We start from the raw sequence: 17,533 nt of genomic DNA, 5'->3' as shown, positions 1-17,533 counted from the left end.
GACAAGTGCCTCAATATTGACTGAAATTGTGTAGAAAAGTAGATTAAGGTACAGGCTTTCATGTAAAAATGAAATTATTCAGATATCTTAGCAGGTCTTTTTTTAATTTCAAAACGGTACTTACTTAAAAAAAAACCGCCTCGTAATTTAGTTTAGTGACTGAAACAGAATCGAATCGTTTAGTTTTTATCCCTCAGGGCGTAATTAACCACAGGCTGGGAACCACTTCCAAGACGCTGAGGAGCAGAACTCAATTATTTCTCTTCGAAGACTGATGAAGCAAACCTGCTACAGGCTTGTCGCAGTGGACGTGCCCATTCGGCTTCGAGACCAAACTTTCCACTTGCCATCCATTTTCAGGGCTAGTTGCTTCGGCAGGTGAGTTGTTAGACACTCCTTAGCGGATTCCGATTTCCATGGCCACCGCCCTGCTGTCTTAAGCAACCAACACCTTTCATGGTTTCCCATGAGCGTCGATTCGGGTGCCTTAACTCGGCGTTTGGTTCATCCCACATCGCCAGTTCTGCTTACCAAAAGTGGCCCACCTGGCACTCCGATCGGAGTCGGCTTCAGCATGTCAAGCAAGCCGGAGATCTCACCCATTTAAAGTTTAAGAATAGGTCGAGGTCGTTTCGGCCCCAAGGCCTCTAATCATTCGCTTTACCGGATGACACTCGTACGAGCACCAGCTATCCTGAGGGAAACTTCGGAGGGAACCAGCTACTAGATGGCCAGCTCACCTTTGGTCGTGTCCGCACCGGCTGCAGCAGCGCCTCCACGCTGGCGTCGTCGTCGCCGCTGAGCGTGGAGCACGTCGAGCAGTCGGAGGCCTTCCTCTCGGGCGTCAGCAGGCCCCCGTCGACGTCCGTGTCGGCGGCGGACAGCCCGCTGCACGAGCTGCCGCACTCGCTCAGCTGGTCGCCGTCGTCCGCCCCCGCGTCGCCCCCGCCCTCCCCCGGCGGCCCGCAGTACGGCACGTCGTCCGAGTAGTCGCTCACCACCACCGAGGGCGTCCTCCAGTAGCGCGCCTGCCCCGGCGGGCCCTCCTCCCCGTCGTCGAAGCTCTGCGTCGACTGCCGCCTCAGTTCCACGACGCAGTCTTCCGACTCCCCCGCGAGGTCCTCGTGGTCACCGTGGTGCAACACGGTATCCCGCTCCGGGTCGAACTTCATACCTGGGCGCCCGGGCAGGTACAGACCTCCCAGAGTCCCAATCTCTGGTCGTTGCCTCTCCAGCTCTTCGTCCACCTGTTCACCGAACATCTCCCCAGTATTCCAGGAACTCCATCTTTTCGACCTAGTGTCGGTGCCGAAGTCGTCAGTCCAGGAGGTGGCGGGAACAATATCTCCTTGGCGACCCTGCCAGGAACACTCCCGGTCGTCTTCACCGGTTACCGAAGAGGCTTTCCTCGATTCGGGCCAGTCTCGGTCGCTCGGTAGGTCTGCCTTCTCGTCTCTGGCGACCTCCCACTCCGAGGCGTGGTTCCTCCTGATCTCTGCACACAAGTCCTCAGTGCTCGCCGAAGTGACCTTGCCAGTCTCGCACCACTTGCTGCAGACTTCCAAGTTCTTGCCGCGGTCCGACCCGTTGCCGTGCGACCCGACAGAACGGAAAATCTCGTCTCTGTCTACAATTTCTGGCGCCTCAGATGCCCTCCTAGTACTGCCCAATATTTCTGTCTCATTCTGCTCGCTGACTCTCGAAAGAGAATACCACTGTCGTCTTTCGTCACCAGTGACGTGCTCGTGAATATTGGCACGAATCGCCACACGTTCATCTTGAGCCGTTTTCTGATCTTCAGATAATACGAGACTTTTCTCTTCACCAAACCAGTCTTTCGTCTGTAGGCCACTGCCATCACTAACCTCTGTCAGCCCTCTGAGCCTCAGCAACCCGACACCTCGCGTCACTTTCAAGACGTCGCGTTCCTGCCCCTCTTCGATGCTGACACCGCTGTCCAGTCTAGCGACAGTCGGTTTCTTGAAGCTGTCTACGGTAGCAGGCCACGATGACAGAGAGTGCTGGCGGTTGTAACAAGCTGGTGAGACATCTTCGGGGCCAAGTCCACTGTCGTAACGCCCGTCGTCAGGGGGAGGTGAAATGGGAACTTCGGTGTCCTCATTCCAGTGATGCCTCGCTTCCTTCTTGTCGAATTCCAGGTCGCGCAGTGCCGTCTGCTGATGGTGTCTGGCAGGTGTCTGGTTTGGGATGTGCTGGAGGGCAAGTGGTGGATGAGTGCGTGCTTCCACTGGTGCCGAAAGGTCAATAGCAGTGCTGAAACAATAACAGAAACAATGACAGTTGTCATGTGATAGCAAAATATATACACACAAGAACACTAAAAAGTAAACAGTTCTGATTTACACACGTTTTATGTACTTTTTTTATGCAGTAGGTGTACACAGTTTACAGGGTACAACAGGGTACAACTCAGTGATAGAAGTAAATAATCCCAATACACAGCTGTCCGGAAACTACTTGTTTCCCGTTTACAGCATATTATGATTGAGTACATGAAGGATTTTAGGAGAATCCCCGAGAATCCAAGTTACTATGCACTTGAGTACGAACGCATTCCAACCACTGTTCGCACGGCCGCCTTTCATGCGAAAAGCAGGTTTCATCACATCTCCGCATTGACGCCAGTACACATTCAGAAATTCCAAGCAATTTCCAAATCCATTGACAGAGATCCACAGTGCTTTCCCAGGATTCTTCGAGACAATCGACAGCGCTAGAATACACCAGAGGTTTTAAATTTCCCCACGCCCAAAATAATACAACTCATCCAAGTCAGAGGACCTGGCTCATGCCATTGACGAGCCACAGTCGATGCACTTGCTATCGAAAATGAATGCTACAGATTCCCGAATAGCCAAATGAAAGTGTGCCAATTCACCATCGTGCCTGCACCACATATGCATCCTCCCAACATAAGAAGCATTATTCAAATAGTTTGTGTTGCAGGGAATTGAAGTACACATCAGCAGTAAGTTGGCCAGGCAGGAAATGTGGCGCTGTCAGTCCATCACCATGTCAATGGAAAATCTCACCTAATGTGTCGTCTCAATGGTGTTAATGTTCATAATATCACCGGGGGTAAAGCACGCTTCATGTATAAGTAACATGTGCAAGTGGAATTATGGATCATTCCCACATTGAGTAAGGGATCCATTGGCAGAAACCAAACTGGCCTTGAATCTCAGGCGCGGCCAGGGCCTGCACAATTTTTATGTGATGACTGTCCCTCATGTGATAATCACCATACTGTGGAGAGCGGAGCGCGATCTGCCACAGCCGGCCGCTGTGGCCGTGCGGTTCTAGGCGCTTCAGTATGGAACTGCGTGACCGCTACGGTCGCAGGTTCGAATCCTGCCTCGGTCATGGATGTGTGTGATGTCCTTAGGTTAGTTAGGTTTAAGTAGTTCTAAGTTCTAGGGGACTGGTGACCTCAGTGCTCAGTCCCATAGTGCTCAGACCCATTTGAACCATTTTTTTTTATCTGCCACAGCATTCCCTCTGGTACCCACTCCTGGCACAGCGTCCAGTTGTTCTAATTCACGCTCCTCTATTCGTGGTGTTGACAATTTTCTTGCTCTGCCGGCATGTTAGGTTTAAGTGGACGGGTCTCACAAAGGCGCCGACGGGAGATAGAGAACACTCTGCAGTATGGGTGTCTTCTGCGAGGACACGCTACATGACGCAGTCGTGCTGCTTCCCATGCACTCCATTAGCACGCCCACGCATGAAGTGGATGCCATCCATTTCTTCATTTGAAAATGTGTGTGAGCCCATAGCAATAGCCTCAAGAGCTACACATGGATAGTGCGTTTTCTGTTCACTGTATGAACATGCCTGGAGGTGTTGTACCAATGGTATCACGTGTGCATACGTCGCACTGACAAAAATGATTGGTTACTGGACCTATGTTTATTAGGATTATTTGCGTGTTTCATTGTCCTTTACTAGAAATGTCAGTGCAGACACATTCTGTATACTGTAATTTGCCTCAGCTTTCAGTGGATACACGTTGAGTGGCAGCTCGTTCTGTACCGTCTTAGAACTATGATCAAGTACACAGGTGATTCTTTTCCACCGAGTACAAGCTCTAGGTATTGATCGATGAGAGGATACGGAACAAAAAAAGGTCTAATGAAGTTAAGCCTGTAAATGCATGGTTTCCGTCCTAGATACCATTTATCCAATCATACATTATTACAGGGAATGCGATCTAGTACGTGCTGTACCATACAGCCACAGTTACAGTATCTGTTGAAAATTGTTTCCATGTGCCTCAACACATGCCTGGATGCACTGTAGCATGTTCTACCTCAGTATTGGTTAACAATAGTCTTGGTTGCAATTTTAGTTTTTTTTATTTTTCAACGACGCGTTTAGCCTTATTTAGGCATCTTCAGGTTATCTTTTCTAGATGGACGCATCCAATCTTGCAGATCTTGGTGCCTCTCGCGTCCACCTAGAAAAGATAACCTGAAGATGCCTAAATAGGGCGAAACGCGTAGTTGAAAAATAAAAAACTAAAATTGCAATCAAGACTGTTTTTAACCAATACTGTTAAGCACTGGTTTGCTGTATGCCACATATGGATATGGATTAAAAGACTTTCTATGTTCTACGTCACACGTTCACATCAGCCAGGCTGCATCCAAACAGCGTCAACGCGACATGAATATGCTGCTCCAGTGTCTCCACATCTGGACTGGGCTCTGCATACACGATACTTCTGAGATGGGACCGTAACCAGAAATCGCACAGATTGAGAACCGGTGAATGAGCAAAGCCATGCAACTGGACCATCTCGACCAGTCCATCGACGAGGGAAGTCACGACTGAGATGCGTCCGGACGTTAACCGCAAAGTGGGCTGGAGCACCGTCGTGTAGAACCACATACCCCTTCGAATTCTCAATGGTACTTCTCCTAACAGGGGAGGCAACGTCACCAGCAAGAAATGCCGAAATTTCGGGCCTGTTAGTCGGCATGGAAAGAAGACTGGTCACAAAATATGGCCGCCAATCATCCCGGACCACACATTCCTGCTGCGCCGATGCTGAGGATTCGCTGTCACCATGGAGGTTCTGCACACTATCCCAGAGACGACTGTTATGAAAGTTGAAGATATCGCTCTGCGTAAAGGTGGCGTCATCTGTGAATGGGATGGGTGACACAAATCCCAGAATCGTAGTTCCTGGTGAAGAAACCAGTGACAAAACGGCTCCCAATGTGAAAAGTCTGTCACTAGTAAGCCCTGCGCACGCTGTAAGTGATAAGGGCAGTAACAATTGTCACGGAGAAGGTTCCACAAGATCGTCTGGCTTACCCTCCACTGGTGGGCAAAGTGCCTGGTACTGACACGGCGGTTGGTTTCCACAGTGTTAATATTACTTTCCTCCAAGTCTGGTATCCAAACATTTCGGGTATGTCCTTCATGATTTCCTCAATCCTGAACCGACCCTGTCTCAGAGAAACGGCGAAACACTGTTGCAAACATTGAATGCTGTGGTTGTTGTCGGCAGGGATATGTCTCCTGATACAACCTCGCTGCCCGCCGCCCGTCGCCATTTGTCTTTCCGTAAGCAAACACTGTGTCGGCAAACTCTCGAATCGAATATGGAACCATTGCGTACAACGATGTATCACGTCCACTACAAGTTGATTCAGCAAGAGAAGTGAATCGGACACAACATTACCAGCGACTGCGGCAGCAGAGGGCACTAGGGCATGGTGCTTGAAGAAGAGTACCACCTTCTATGGAAAAAACGATGCATACTGTAGCTGTAGCCTCATGGTACAGCGCGTATTACACTGCAGTTTCTGTAACAAAGTATGATTGAATAAATGGTCTCTAGCATGTAAATCATGCATTTACGGTGGAAAAATCAGCCCGTAGACGCATATTTCACGTTACAATGCTAAGTTCCAGTATTTCATATATTGCATTCGTTGTTAACTTTTTTCTATAGACTTTTATCTGCTCTTTGTAATGGTTCAAATGGCTGTAAGCACCATGGGACTTAACGCCTGAGGTCATCAGTCCCCTAGACTTAGAACTACTTAGACCTAACTAACCTAAGGACATCACACACATCCATGCCCGAGGCAGGATTAGAACCCGCGACCGTAGCAGCAGCGCGGTTCCGGACTGAAGCGCCCAGAACCGCTCGGCCACAGCGGCCGGCTGCTCCTTGTAATATACTCGCGTCTACAAAACTGTTGCTTGCTCTAGTGCGTCATGCAGATGTTTTGCTATTTTATCTACTCCTTGTAATATACTCGCATCTACAGAACTGTTGCTCGCTCTAGTATGTCGTGCAGGTGTGTTGCTATTGAACCGTTCGGAAGATGTCCCTTGAGATTGTAAGTGAATGTACACACAGTTACCACAAGTGCTTCCTATGGGTACAACCCCGCAAACGAATGGATTGCAGCATTTCAGGAAAGCAAGCGCATGTAGGGAGGCACTAGACACATCTGTGGAACAATAGAATGAACATCCATCTGGAGATTCGCGACCAGCGATCGGGTCTGCATCATCACGTTGGGCGCAGAACGCTTGTCAACCAGGCAAGATTCCGAAGTTCGTATAGGAGTCGAAATGATATGGTGCTTACATGCTTACATGGAATCGGTTCCCACTGACAGACATTATTGAGGATTTAACACCCGAAGTGGCCGTGCGGTTAAAGGCGCTGCAGTCTGGAACCGCAAGACCGCTACGGTCGCAGGTTCGAATCCTGCCTCGGGCGTGGATGTTTGTGATGTCCTTAGGTTAGTTAGGTTTAACTAGTTCTAAGTTCTAGGGGACTAATGACCTCAGCAGTTGAGTCCCATAGTGCTCAGAGCCATTTGAACCATTTAACACCGCACAGGCCGTCCACGGTCGACATGTGCACAGGATGAACGGTGTCTCCGACTTCAGAGTCAAAGCAACCGTAGACTTAGTGCCCCAGAACTGAATTCGGCCTTCGAAGAGGCGTCGTGTATCACATCAAACTGTTAGAAAGCAACTGCATGATGCGAAGTTCCATTCCCGACGGCCGTGGCAAGCAGCACATCGTACACAACACCGCGCACTCCGTAAGAGGTAGGTAAGAAATCGTGTAGAATGAGCGCCCCAGGAATGATGACGTCGGTTGTTGTTTACACTTGAAACTCGGATATGTTTGTACTACGATAATGGCAGACAATGTATTTGGAGACAACTCAGTAGTATGGAACGCCTGACACTATCACATGTGCAACAAGGTGGTGGTGGAGTGATGTGCTGAGGTGGCACTATATCGGGCCACCGTTCGCCTCTCTACACCTACATCCACATAGATTCTCCGCAAGCCACAGTTCGGCGCGTGGCGGAGGGTACTCTGTATCGTTACTAGTCCTTTCCTTTCCTGTTTCACAAATAGACTCTGTATGCCTACATATGAGCCCTAATTTCTCGAATCTTATCTTCGTGGTCCCTACGCAAAATATATGTTGGCGACAGTAGATCCGTTCGGCAGTCAGCTCCAAATGTCGGTTGCCTAAATTTTCTCAATGGTTTTCCTCGAAAAGAACTTCGCCTTCCCTCCAGGAGTGTACACTTGAGTTCCCGAAGCATTTCTGCGGCACTTACGTATTGTGTTGTTCGAACCCAGCAGCTCACTTCCGAATTCCTTCGATGTCTTCCTTCAATCCGACCTGGTATGCATCCCAAACACTCGAACAGTGCTCAAGAATAAGTCTCACCAGCGTCCTACGTGTGGTCTCCTTTGCAGGTGAACCACTCTTTCCTAAAATTCTCCCAATAAACCGAAGTCGACCATTCGCCTTCGCTACCACAATTCTCAAACGTTCATTCCATTTCACGTCGCTTTGCAGCGTTACCCACAGATATTTAAACGACTGCACTGTGTCAAGCAGGTCTCTAGTAACACTGTATCCGAAAATTACTGGTTTGTTCTTCCTACCCATCCGCCTTAAATTACATTTTTCCACATTTAGAGCTAGCTGCCATTCACCACACCAATTGGAAATTTTGTCTAGGTCGTTTTATATCTTTCTACAGACACGTAACTTCGACACCATACCGTACACGACAGCATCACCAGCAAACAACCGCATATTGCTGCCCACTCTGTCCGCCAAATCATTTAAGTCTATATATAGAGAACAACAGCAATCCTATCACACTTCCCAGGGGTACACCTGACGGTACCCTTGTCTCTGATGAACTCTCGTCGTCGAGGGAAACATACTGGGTTCTGTTACTCAACAAGTTCTCCAGACACTCACACATCAGTGACCCTAGCCCACATACTCGCACCTTCATTAACAGCCTGCAATGGGGCGCTGCTTTCCGGAAATCTAGAAATATGGAATCTGCCTGTTGTCCTTCATCATAGGTCACAGTGTATGATGTGACATTCTGCGCTTGCTGTGGGCAATCTCACTGCTCTACGATACAGGGACGAGATTCTACAACCAATAGTGGTTCCTTATAGTCAACATTTTAGTGACAATTTCATCTCGATGAATGATAACTCGTGTGCTCAGTTTACAACCATGAATATGTTTCTTCAGCATGCTAGGATCACCGGAATGGGTGTACTATAAGAAGTCACTATAGTAAACTCTATGATATTCCAAACCTTTGTTGAGCTGTGTATCATGTAGACTAATTTTAATATCTTCAGACTTATTTCAAAAGTTCAAACCAATATGTGAACGAAATTCAGATTCAAAACGAAATATCTCAAAAAATGTTTGGTTGAGGAAATATATTTATTCAAAGATTTTCTTGTTTGCTGTGCTCTTGTAAAAGTGTTGCTTGTTTTAGAGTGAGGTACGTCTGCATGCATGGCTCTGAGCACTATGGCACTTAACATCTATGGTCATCAGTCCCCTAGAACTTAGTACTACTTAAACCTAACTAACCTAAGGACATTACACAACACCCAGTCATCACGAGGCAGAGAAAATCCCTGACCCCGCCGGGAATCGAATCCGGGAACCCGGGCGCGGGAAGCGAGAACGCTACCGCACGACCACGGGCTGCGGACTGTCTGCATGCTGAAAGATGGCTACACTGAGCCACAGCGCCAGAGATCGCGCTAGAGAGTATTGTTCCGCCGCCTCCACTGGCAGTGATTATTGAGATGTCGTAGTGGGCAGTGCTTGTCGAGGACTCGTAGTAGTCAGTTCGTGTTGAGATGTGCTAGTGGGCAAGGCTTGTCGAGATGTTGTAGTAAGGAGTGCTTGTTCCATGTTTTATGCAGTTGTTTAATGGGCTAGACAGCAGATGTTGTTCGAATGGAATTATTGTAGTGATCAGAGTGCTTTTCGTCAATATATATGAAGGTAAAATATTCCGTGTTTTTTTTTTTTTCATTATTTCAGTGTCTTAAATAATGCGTCATTACAGGTTCAGTCAACAAAGCATCTGGCTTGTGTTCTTGGATTAGAGTGTAATTCTGGTTGTCTTGAGTAATTATGGTATTTTTAATGGCTCTGGCTCTGAGCACTATGGGACTCAACTGCTGTGGTCATTAGTCCCCTAGAACTTAGAACTACTTAAACCTAACTAACCTAAGGACATCACACACATCCATGCCCGAGGCAGGATTCGAACCTGCGACCGTAGCAGTCGCACGGCTCCGGACTGCGCGCCTAGAACCGCGAGACCACCGCGGCCGGCGGTATTTTTATTTTCTTTAATTAATTCAGTATAAATGATATTTAAAATTTCTTGTGTTATTGAAGAAGAACCGTGCCAGATGCATACGTTGAAACATACTTCCACACACAGAACAGTTATACTTGTGCTTTGGTTTCGTAGGTTTTATAGTTGCTGGGGACTTAATTAATTAATTGTGTCGATGAAAATTTCCATTTCATTCTTTGTTATTGTTCTATGCAGTCAGATAGCGTAATAATACTAGTCAGGGCCAACCGTTTACGAGACTTCGTAATCGGACAGACAGCTACAGCTACTAAATCAAAAAACTAAAAGTATTTGCATTTCTTAATAATTAAGCCCCCCATGCAATGCATGACGTTGCTAAACGATTGGGAGCTAATACTAAAATTCATATAGTGTAGGGTTAACATAGGCAATCAGAAGTATGGTAGGATCCCATATCAAGATTTCCTAAGATACATTTAAGACACATTTGGGACTGTGAATGTCAACGTTATAGAGCTATCGCTCTAGTGAAGTATAGATACACCTATATACACTTGCGTTCCACTGCCATACTAGACGAATCGTAGAACGAAGGTTTCTCGTAACAGTATTAAAATTCTATCATGGATGCATTAGACAACATCTGCGCCATATTTGGGGGTTGGAGTCACCATACTGTTAATGAGGGGCAACGAGAGTACATGACGCGCACTATTCTCGCCTGCCAGCCAAGCAAACACGCAGCGGGCGTCCTGCAGATCTACGAATACCGTCAACGTCTGCAGACTATTGTTCGTCTTCCGGACTGTTTTTCTGTAACGCCACACCGCAGACAGGATGCGCTAAGTCTCAGGCGGCATCACTACTACGTAAGCTGTACTACGTCACGGCGACCGCTTCCACCGGATTCATCGCTGCCTCGACGGCGAATGTTCACCAAAGACAAGGCTATCACAGGAAGTGTCCCAGGGAAGAGTGGTAGCACTGCTGTTGTTCTCTGTACACATAAACAAATAAATGATACTGTGGTGTGCGGTAAGGTGTCGAAGGAAGATACAAGACGACTTGGAGAAAATTTCTGATTGGTGTGAGGAATGGCAGCTAGATCTAAATGTAGAAAAATGTAAGTTAATGTGGATGAGTAGGAAGAACAAACCTGTAATGATTCGTAAATAATAGATTTCAGCTATCAGTTGTCCTTTGGAATTTTTATTGGCAGGTCTAGATTTCAGTTAGGAACTAGCCATTCTCAATTCTAAGAATACAACAGGTAAATAGTTAGATGATGTCAGAAAAAGTTGCAATTAATGGCTTATATGGTTTATATATTACATACCACTATCCTATTTTGGTCAATGCATGTAATGCCTGTTGGTCTGGCTTTGTAAACAGTTCATTGAATACTAATGTTTGCGTAAGGCGGGCTGTGTGGAGAACACATCGGTTGGTTATGTCCAGTAACAATATTACTAGCGCCGTGCTTGACACTGGCAAGTCGTTTAAGGGGCTCCGGAACGCCCTATACTTGCAATGTTAAAATAACGCTTATAAATTACATCTTTCCTCACAAAGTATTTGAGGTAGGAAGTTGAACTTTTTACAGATTATTTATTGGAATATGGGCTACAACTTAACACACGGATTTTACAAAATTTTAGTTCGGTTATTAAAGATGATTTTTTTTTCAATTGTAATGAAAATTCACATTTTTTTGCAATTTTTTATTTACATATTCAAAAATATACAGTTTTTTGGAAAAAGGCTGTGTTAAATTTTGCAGAAGGTACTGTGTAACATTTACTGAAAGTTTGAAACAAATATGTTTGGAAGATCCTTAGAAAACATGTAATTAGTATGAGAAAATAGAAGTTTTGGGAATCGAGCGACAAAGATTCGATTAACTTTTTAGTGCATTCCAGATCCATAGGATGGATTCTCTTCATCCTCTGCAAACTCCTCCTTCAGCTTCCTCTTGTTCCTCCTCCTGTTTACTCTTGCTTGTATTTCTAGACTCTTTACAGCCCTCTCTGCAGCCCGAAGGCGTTCCTTGTCTAAGGCAAGCATCGTTCGTACCATGTTAGAACCTATCTTCATTCCCATATTTCTAAATACCTTTGGCTTTCCAACATTTCTCCTTTTCTTAAAAGCCTTCAGAGCATTTCTAATAACTTTACTTTTACTCATTATTATACTTCAACAAAACAGAGACTCAAGAAACAGAATTAATTACGAATATTTCCGAGATAACGACAGAGTAAATAAACATGAAACAATCGACAATCACACCAGCGATATATATTGAACCATCACAGGTTAGCCACAACACATACTTTATCTCACATCACTAAAATGTACCTGATGAACACGGACGTTAATAATAACACCATTTGACAGCAGTTTAACAGCGCCACAGTGGGTCACGCCCATGTAGAACACTTTTCAAAAAAAAATTTAAAAATAGTTGTAGTCTTCGGAATTGAATAAATTATATATCTATTAAAAGGTAATAGTCTGCAGATTCGCAAAAAAGTAAAAATTGAACTTTTCATGATTTTGAGCCTTTCCGGAGCCCCTTAAATACCTGGGCATAACGTTGCAAATCGATATGAAATGTACGAGCGTTTGAAGACTGTGGTAGGGAAGGTGAATGGTCGACATCGGTTTATTGGGAGAATTTTAGGGAAGGGTGGTTCACCTGTAAAGGAGACCGCATATAGGACGCTGGTGCGACCTGTTCTTCAGTACAGCTCGAGTGTTTTGGTATCCGTACCAGATCGGATTGAAGGAAGACATCGCACTAGTTCAGAGGCGGGCTGCTAGATTTGTTACCGGTAGGTTAAAACAACGCATAAGTGTTACGGAGGTGCTTTGGCAACTCAAATGGGAATCCCCGGAGGGAAGACGACGTTCGTTTCGAGGAACACTGTGACAAAATTTAGAGTACCGGAATTCGAAGCTGACAAGGGAACCTCCCCATCGCACCCTCCTCAGATTTAGTTATAAGTTGGCACAGTGGATAGGCCTTGAAAAACTGAACACAGATCAATCGAGAAAACAGGAAGAAGTTGTGTGCAACTATGAAAAAATTAAGCAAAATATAGAAACTGAGTATCCCATTAGCAACATGTGCAACATCACAGGGAACTGCGACCTCAGAAGCGCCGTGGTCCGGTGGATAGCGTGAGCAACTGGGGGATGAGAGGTCCTTGGTTCAAGTCTTACCTTGCCTAAAAAATTTTTCTTTGTTTATTTTCGCAAATTTATGATTTGTCCGTTCGTTCATTGACGTCTCTGTTCACTGTAATAAGTTTAGTGTCTGTGTTTTGCGACCGCACCGCAAAACCGTGCGATTAATAGACGAAAGGACGTGCCTCTCCAATGGGAACCGAAAACATTTGATCGCAAGGTCATAGGTCAACCGATTCCTCCACAGGACAACACGTCTGATATATTCTATACGACACTGGTGACGGCATGACAGTAATATGTTGTCGACCCAACCCACCTAACTTGTACACTTGGCGAATGGGTAAAAAGATTCTTCTACCTTGCGCGATTTAGGTTTTCTTGTGGATGTGATAATCACTCCCAAAAAAGTGGTGAAAACATAAGAGTTGGTCACATAAACTGCAACAAATGAATGCAACAGTTTCACAGTCGCACAGTTTTCCCTGTGTTCTGTCAAAACATATGCTTTTAACGTTTTCAAATTTTTCCGTGCGTAGACCGTCAAATCCTGCATATGTCCGAGCAAATCTGAACATGTCCTGGAATTTCGGAGAGCGAAGTTCATTATGTATGAGTGCCTAAATTTTGATAATTGTCTGAAAATAAAAAACTAAAATTTTCACGCGAGGGAAGACTTGAACCAAGGACCTCTCGGTCCACAGTTACTCACGCTAACCACGGGACCACGGCGTTCCTTCGTTTACTATCTCCTGTGATGTTGCCTATCATTCGCATGGACTACTCAGTTTGTATATTTTGATTATTTTTTCATAGTTACACACAACTTCTTACTGTTTTCTCGATTGATCTGTGTTCAGTTTTTCAAGGCCTATCCACTGTGCCAACTTACAACTAAATCTGAGGGGGGTGCGATGGGGAGGTTCCCTTGTGAGTCCCGAATTTCTACGGGCGCCAACATACATTGCGCGTAAAGACCACCAAGATAAGATTCGAGAAATTAGGGCTCATACGGAGGCATATAGACAGTCGCTATTCCCTCGCTCTATATGCGTGTGGAACAGGACATGGTACCCTCCGCCACGCACCGTAGGGTGACTTGCGGAAAATCTACGTAGAAGTAGATGTACAAAAAAGATTAATATCAGATATCTCAGCAGTAAGCGTCACATATCCATCCCAATTCATCCTCTCAGACTATAAATATCTACTCCGTCACGAGGCCCTACCAATGTCAAATCGTACACTCTTGTGCAAAACTTGAGGACGAAAGTAACTTTCGGATGGTGTGTGAAGTAACGTAGCTCGATGAAATGTGGACCAGTGATAGAAACAACTGCTATATTGTGGTGCAAGAGGTAACTGTAATAATACGAACAGATATGACGCATTCATTCGAAGACAATAACTACACTTAAGTTACCATGATTCATGATGGTCCCCAGGACAACACAAAAGGCGGGACGTGGTTTGAATAGGATGTGTGACCACTACAGACGCTGCCTCCATGTGACATTTTTCTGTTTCGAAAAATTAAGAAAATTTTAATGGGCCGTCGTTCTACAAGCACAGATGAGACTAAAAGCGCTTTCCTGTGAGAGACTGGCTCGGAGGAGTGTTTCGCGGATCGGAAGAAGCGCTGGCGCTAAGTGTAGAATGTCTAGCGGGGATTATTATAAAGGGTTTAACACTGATGTAGATCAGGGGTGCCAATATCGCCTTCCGAGGACCACGTGCAGAGCTTACGCCGGCCGAAGTGGCCGTGCGGTTAAAGGCGCTGCAGTCTGGAACCGCAAGACCGCTACGGTCGCAGGTTCGAATCCTGCCTCGGGCATGGATGTTTGTGATGTCCTTAGGTTAGTTAGGTTTAACTAGTTCTAAGTTCTAGGGGACTAATGACCTCAGCAGTTGAGTCCCATAGTGCTCAGAGCCATTTGAACCATTTTTGCAGAGCTTACACGTGACATTCCAAAAAAGCATTTGTAACTGGAGAAAACCAGCGATCAATGTAAAATGATAATCAGCATATAAAAACAATCTCGAGTGCTTTTTTTGAAACTACAAGGCAAAATTTCTTCCTGTCTTTGCCAATATATTGGTTATCAAAGTCTTCGCATAATACTTTATATAACCCTGAATTTAAATAGCTATTACTGCAATTGCCAATCGTATGACTCAGTTTATTTTGTAGTAGATTGCTAATAGTGAAAGCAATGGTCACTAGTCCGCCCCCGGTAGCTGAGTGGTCAGCGCGACAGACTGTCAATCCCAAGAGCCCGGGTTCGATTCCCGGCTGGGTCGGAGATTTTCTCTGCTCAGGGACTGGGTGTCATCATTTCATCCCCATCAACACACAAGTCGCCGAAGTGGCGTCAAATCGAAAGACTTGCACCAGGCGAACGGTCTACCCGACGGGAGGCCCTCGTGACACGACATTTCAATGGTCACTAGAATGTTTTTAAAGTAACCTTTTTTTCTATCTGAGACAGTTCCCACAGAGTCATTTTTGTAGATTATCCCCTAGTTCTAGAGGACTGATGACCACAGATGTTAACTCCCATAGTGCTCAGAGCCATTTGAACCATTTGAACCATTTTTTTGAGATTGTGAAATCGAGAAAATTTATGCATCCATTCGCAATCAGCCTTACACAAACACAATTTGTTGAGTTTTGTATTTACCCAGACTTGTTTCGACACCTATGTGTCATCTTCTGTGTGTAAAATTTTTCTATTTCTGTAAAGTACAATATGAAATTTATAATAATTTAACTGCAGTAGGTCTAAGAATTACAATATTTGCAATTTGCTTTGTTTGGTTAGACGCTCACCTAAAAATTACATCGCTAAATTATTTGCATTATTGTACACAGGTTTTTTCGTGCTGTTTTTCGTTCAAATGGTTCAAATGTCTCTGAGCACTATGGGACTTATCTTCTGAGGTCATCAGTCCCCTAGAACTTAGAACTACTTAAACCTAACTAACCTAAGGACATCACACACATCCATGCCCGTAGCTGTCGCGCGGTTCCAGACTGTAGCGCCTAGAACCGCTCGGCCCCGCGGCCGGCTCTTTTTCATTTTTTTTTTTTTTGACAGCATGTCATCTGCAAACTAGCTATGCAGAAAATTAATGCGTATTTACCAAGAACTGTTTCGTGGGTAGAGATTGTGTGCGTTTCTGTCCTATTGCGTGTGTGGCTGGTGTCTCTATCAATGGTTATTCAGTGTACTGTTTCCACACAGTTTTAGACACAACTTGTCCTCATTAGTTCACTTCACATGCACTTACACTAAATGTGGCGAAAGGTGATCTGAGCAGACACTTCTTACTCCATACTCTGTGAGAGGTGTTGTGTCATGGCCGCTGCTCACTTGTTCACCGTTTGTCTTGTGTTTGTCGTTGGGCTAATTTGGAATGTTTCTTCAGAACTAGTGTGGTATAGCTCCTGGGAGAGAGCTGATTGTGTGTGTATGTGTGTGTGTGTGTGTGTGTGTGTGTGTGTGTGTGTGTGGCATGAGAGAGAGAGAGAGAGAGAGAGAGTGAGAGGGAGGGAGGGAGAGAGCGAGCTGGGAAAAGGTGTGGGGAGGGAACCGAGAACACAGAAGCATTTTTTTTATTTTCTTTGAGGCTGTTTGAATGTAATGTTTCATGTGGGGAGGTGCCTTTGTGTAGTTCATTGAGTGTTTCAAACAATATTTTGTTGCACAGTGTTGTATTTTCATTCAGGACACTTTTTCCTTGTATTATTACTTTTTGTACGTGTTAGTTCTCCTCTCCTCATGTTCAATTGCAGAAACTAATTTGGAATGAATTCTTCTAAAAATGTTAGTGACAGCAACTGACTATTCTTTCGGACCATTATACAAAATCACAGGATTCATTGCACGTGAGTTTTGCGGTCTGACCCGCGAACGTAGCGATGTGTAAATATCGCACAACATCCGACTAGCACTGAGTATTTTGGTGGGCGACTACCACATGAGAGACTCAAACAGTACCGGAGGAGATTCTGCTCCCTTCAATGCGCTGCAGTCGGGTCCGGTGTTCTCTTCAACGTACGTAAGGGGCGACCGGGAAGTTTCCGTTCGAGGCCGTTGATGCAGCGTATATGCAACGTAGCGCGACTCTGATGCGGGTACATGAGTACCGACATTTAGACTATGGATTAGTGTGGCAATGACGTCTTTCGGAAGTGCGTGCAGAGAATGTAGAAAAGTGAACTATGGTGACGTTATTATCAAATGCGTCCAACAGGACGAATGTACTGTTATTCTTTTGTGGGCTGCCGAAGGATTAACATCGGTAGACATCAATCCGAGAATGAAGGAAGTGTATTGGGCAGCACGTATGTGCTGATGCTTCATGATGGCGCACTTCACCATACAGCAAACGTCAAAACGCAGAAGTAGCGTCACCTCCAGTGGGAGACACATTAGCACCCGCCCTATAGTTCTGGTCTCTCCCCATGCGATTATCAAGCCTTTGGTCCCTTAGAAAGGGTATCAAAGGGTCGACGATTGTCGCCGTACGAGGGTGTGGAGCAGGCAATCAAGGACTTCCTCCTGCTGCAGGACATGGTGTTTTATCAGACGGATATCTTCAGCTTACTGCTTCAGTGAAATGATTGCCTCAATGCTCATGGCTATCTTGCCTGACTGGCATA

The 17,533-nt window shown here is 45.5% G+C and overlaps 1 protein-coding gene across 1 annotated transcript in view; it reads right to left on the bottom strand.

Annotated features, from left to right (window-relative positions):
• The window catches only part of LOC126209863 (uncharacterized), a 193,810-nt gene that overhangs the window by 23,056 nt on the left and 153,221 nt on the right, over positions 1-17,533 (bottom strand). The window contains exon 7 of the mRNA XM_049938989.1: positions 741-2,274. Within this exon, the coding sequence (XP_049794946.1) occupies positions 741-2,274 (1,534 nt within the window). The remainder of the gene's footprint in view (positions 1-740; positions 2,275-17,533) is intronic.

This window comes from Schistocerca nitens, chromosome 10 (genome assembly GCF_023898315.1).
Source record: "Schistocerca nitens isolate TAMUIC-IGC-003100 chromosome 10, iqSchNite1.1, whole genome shotgun sequence".
Lineage (NCBI taxonomy): Eukaryota > Metazoa > Arthropoda > Insecta > Orthoptera > Acrididae > Schistocerca > Schistocerca nitens.
Note: the sequence above shows the minus strand (reverse complement) of the source record. Positions and strands in the feature narration are given on the sequence as shown.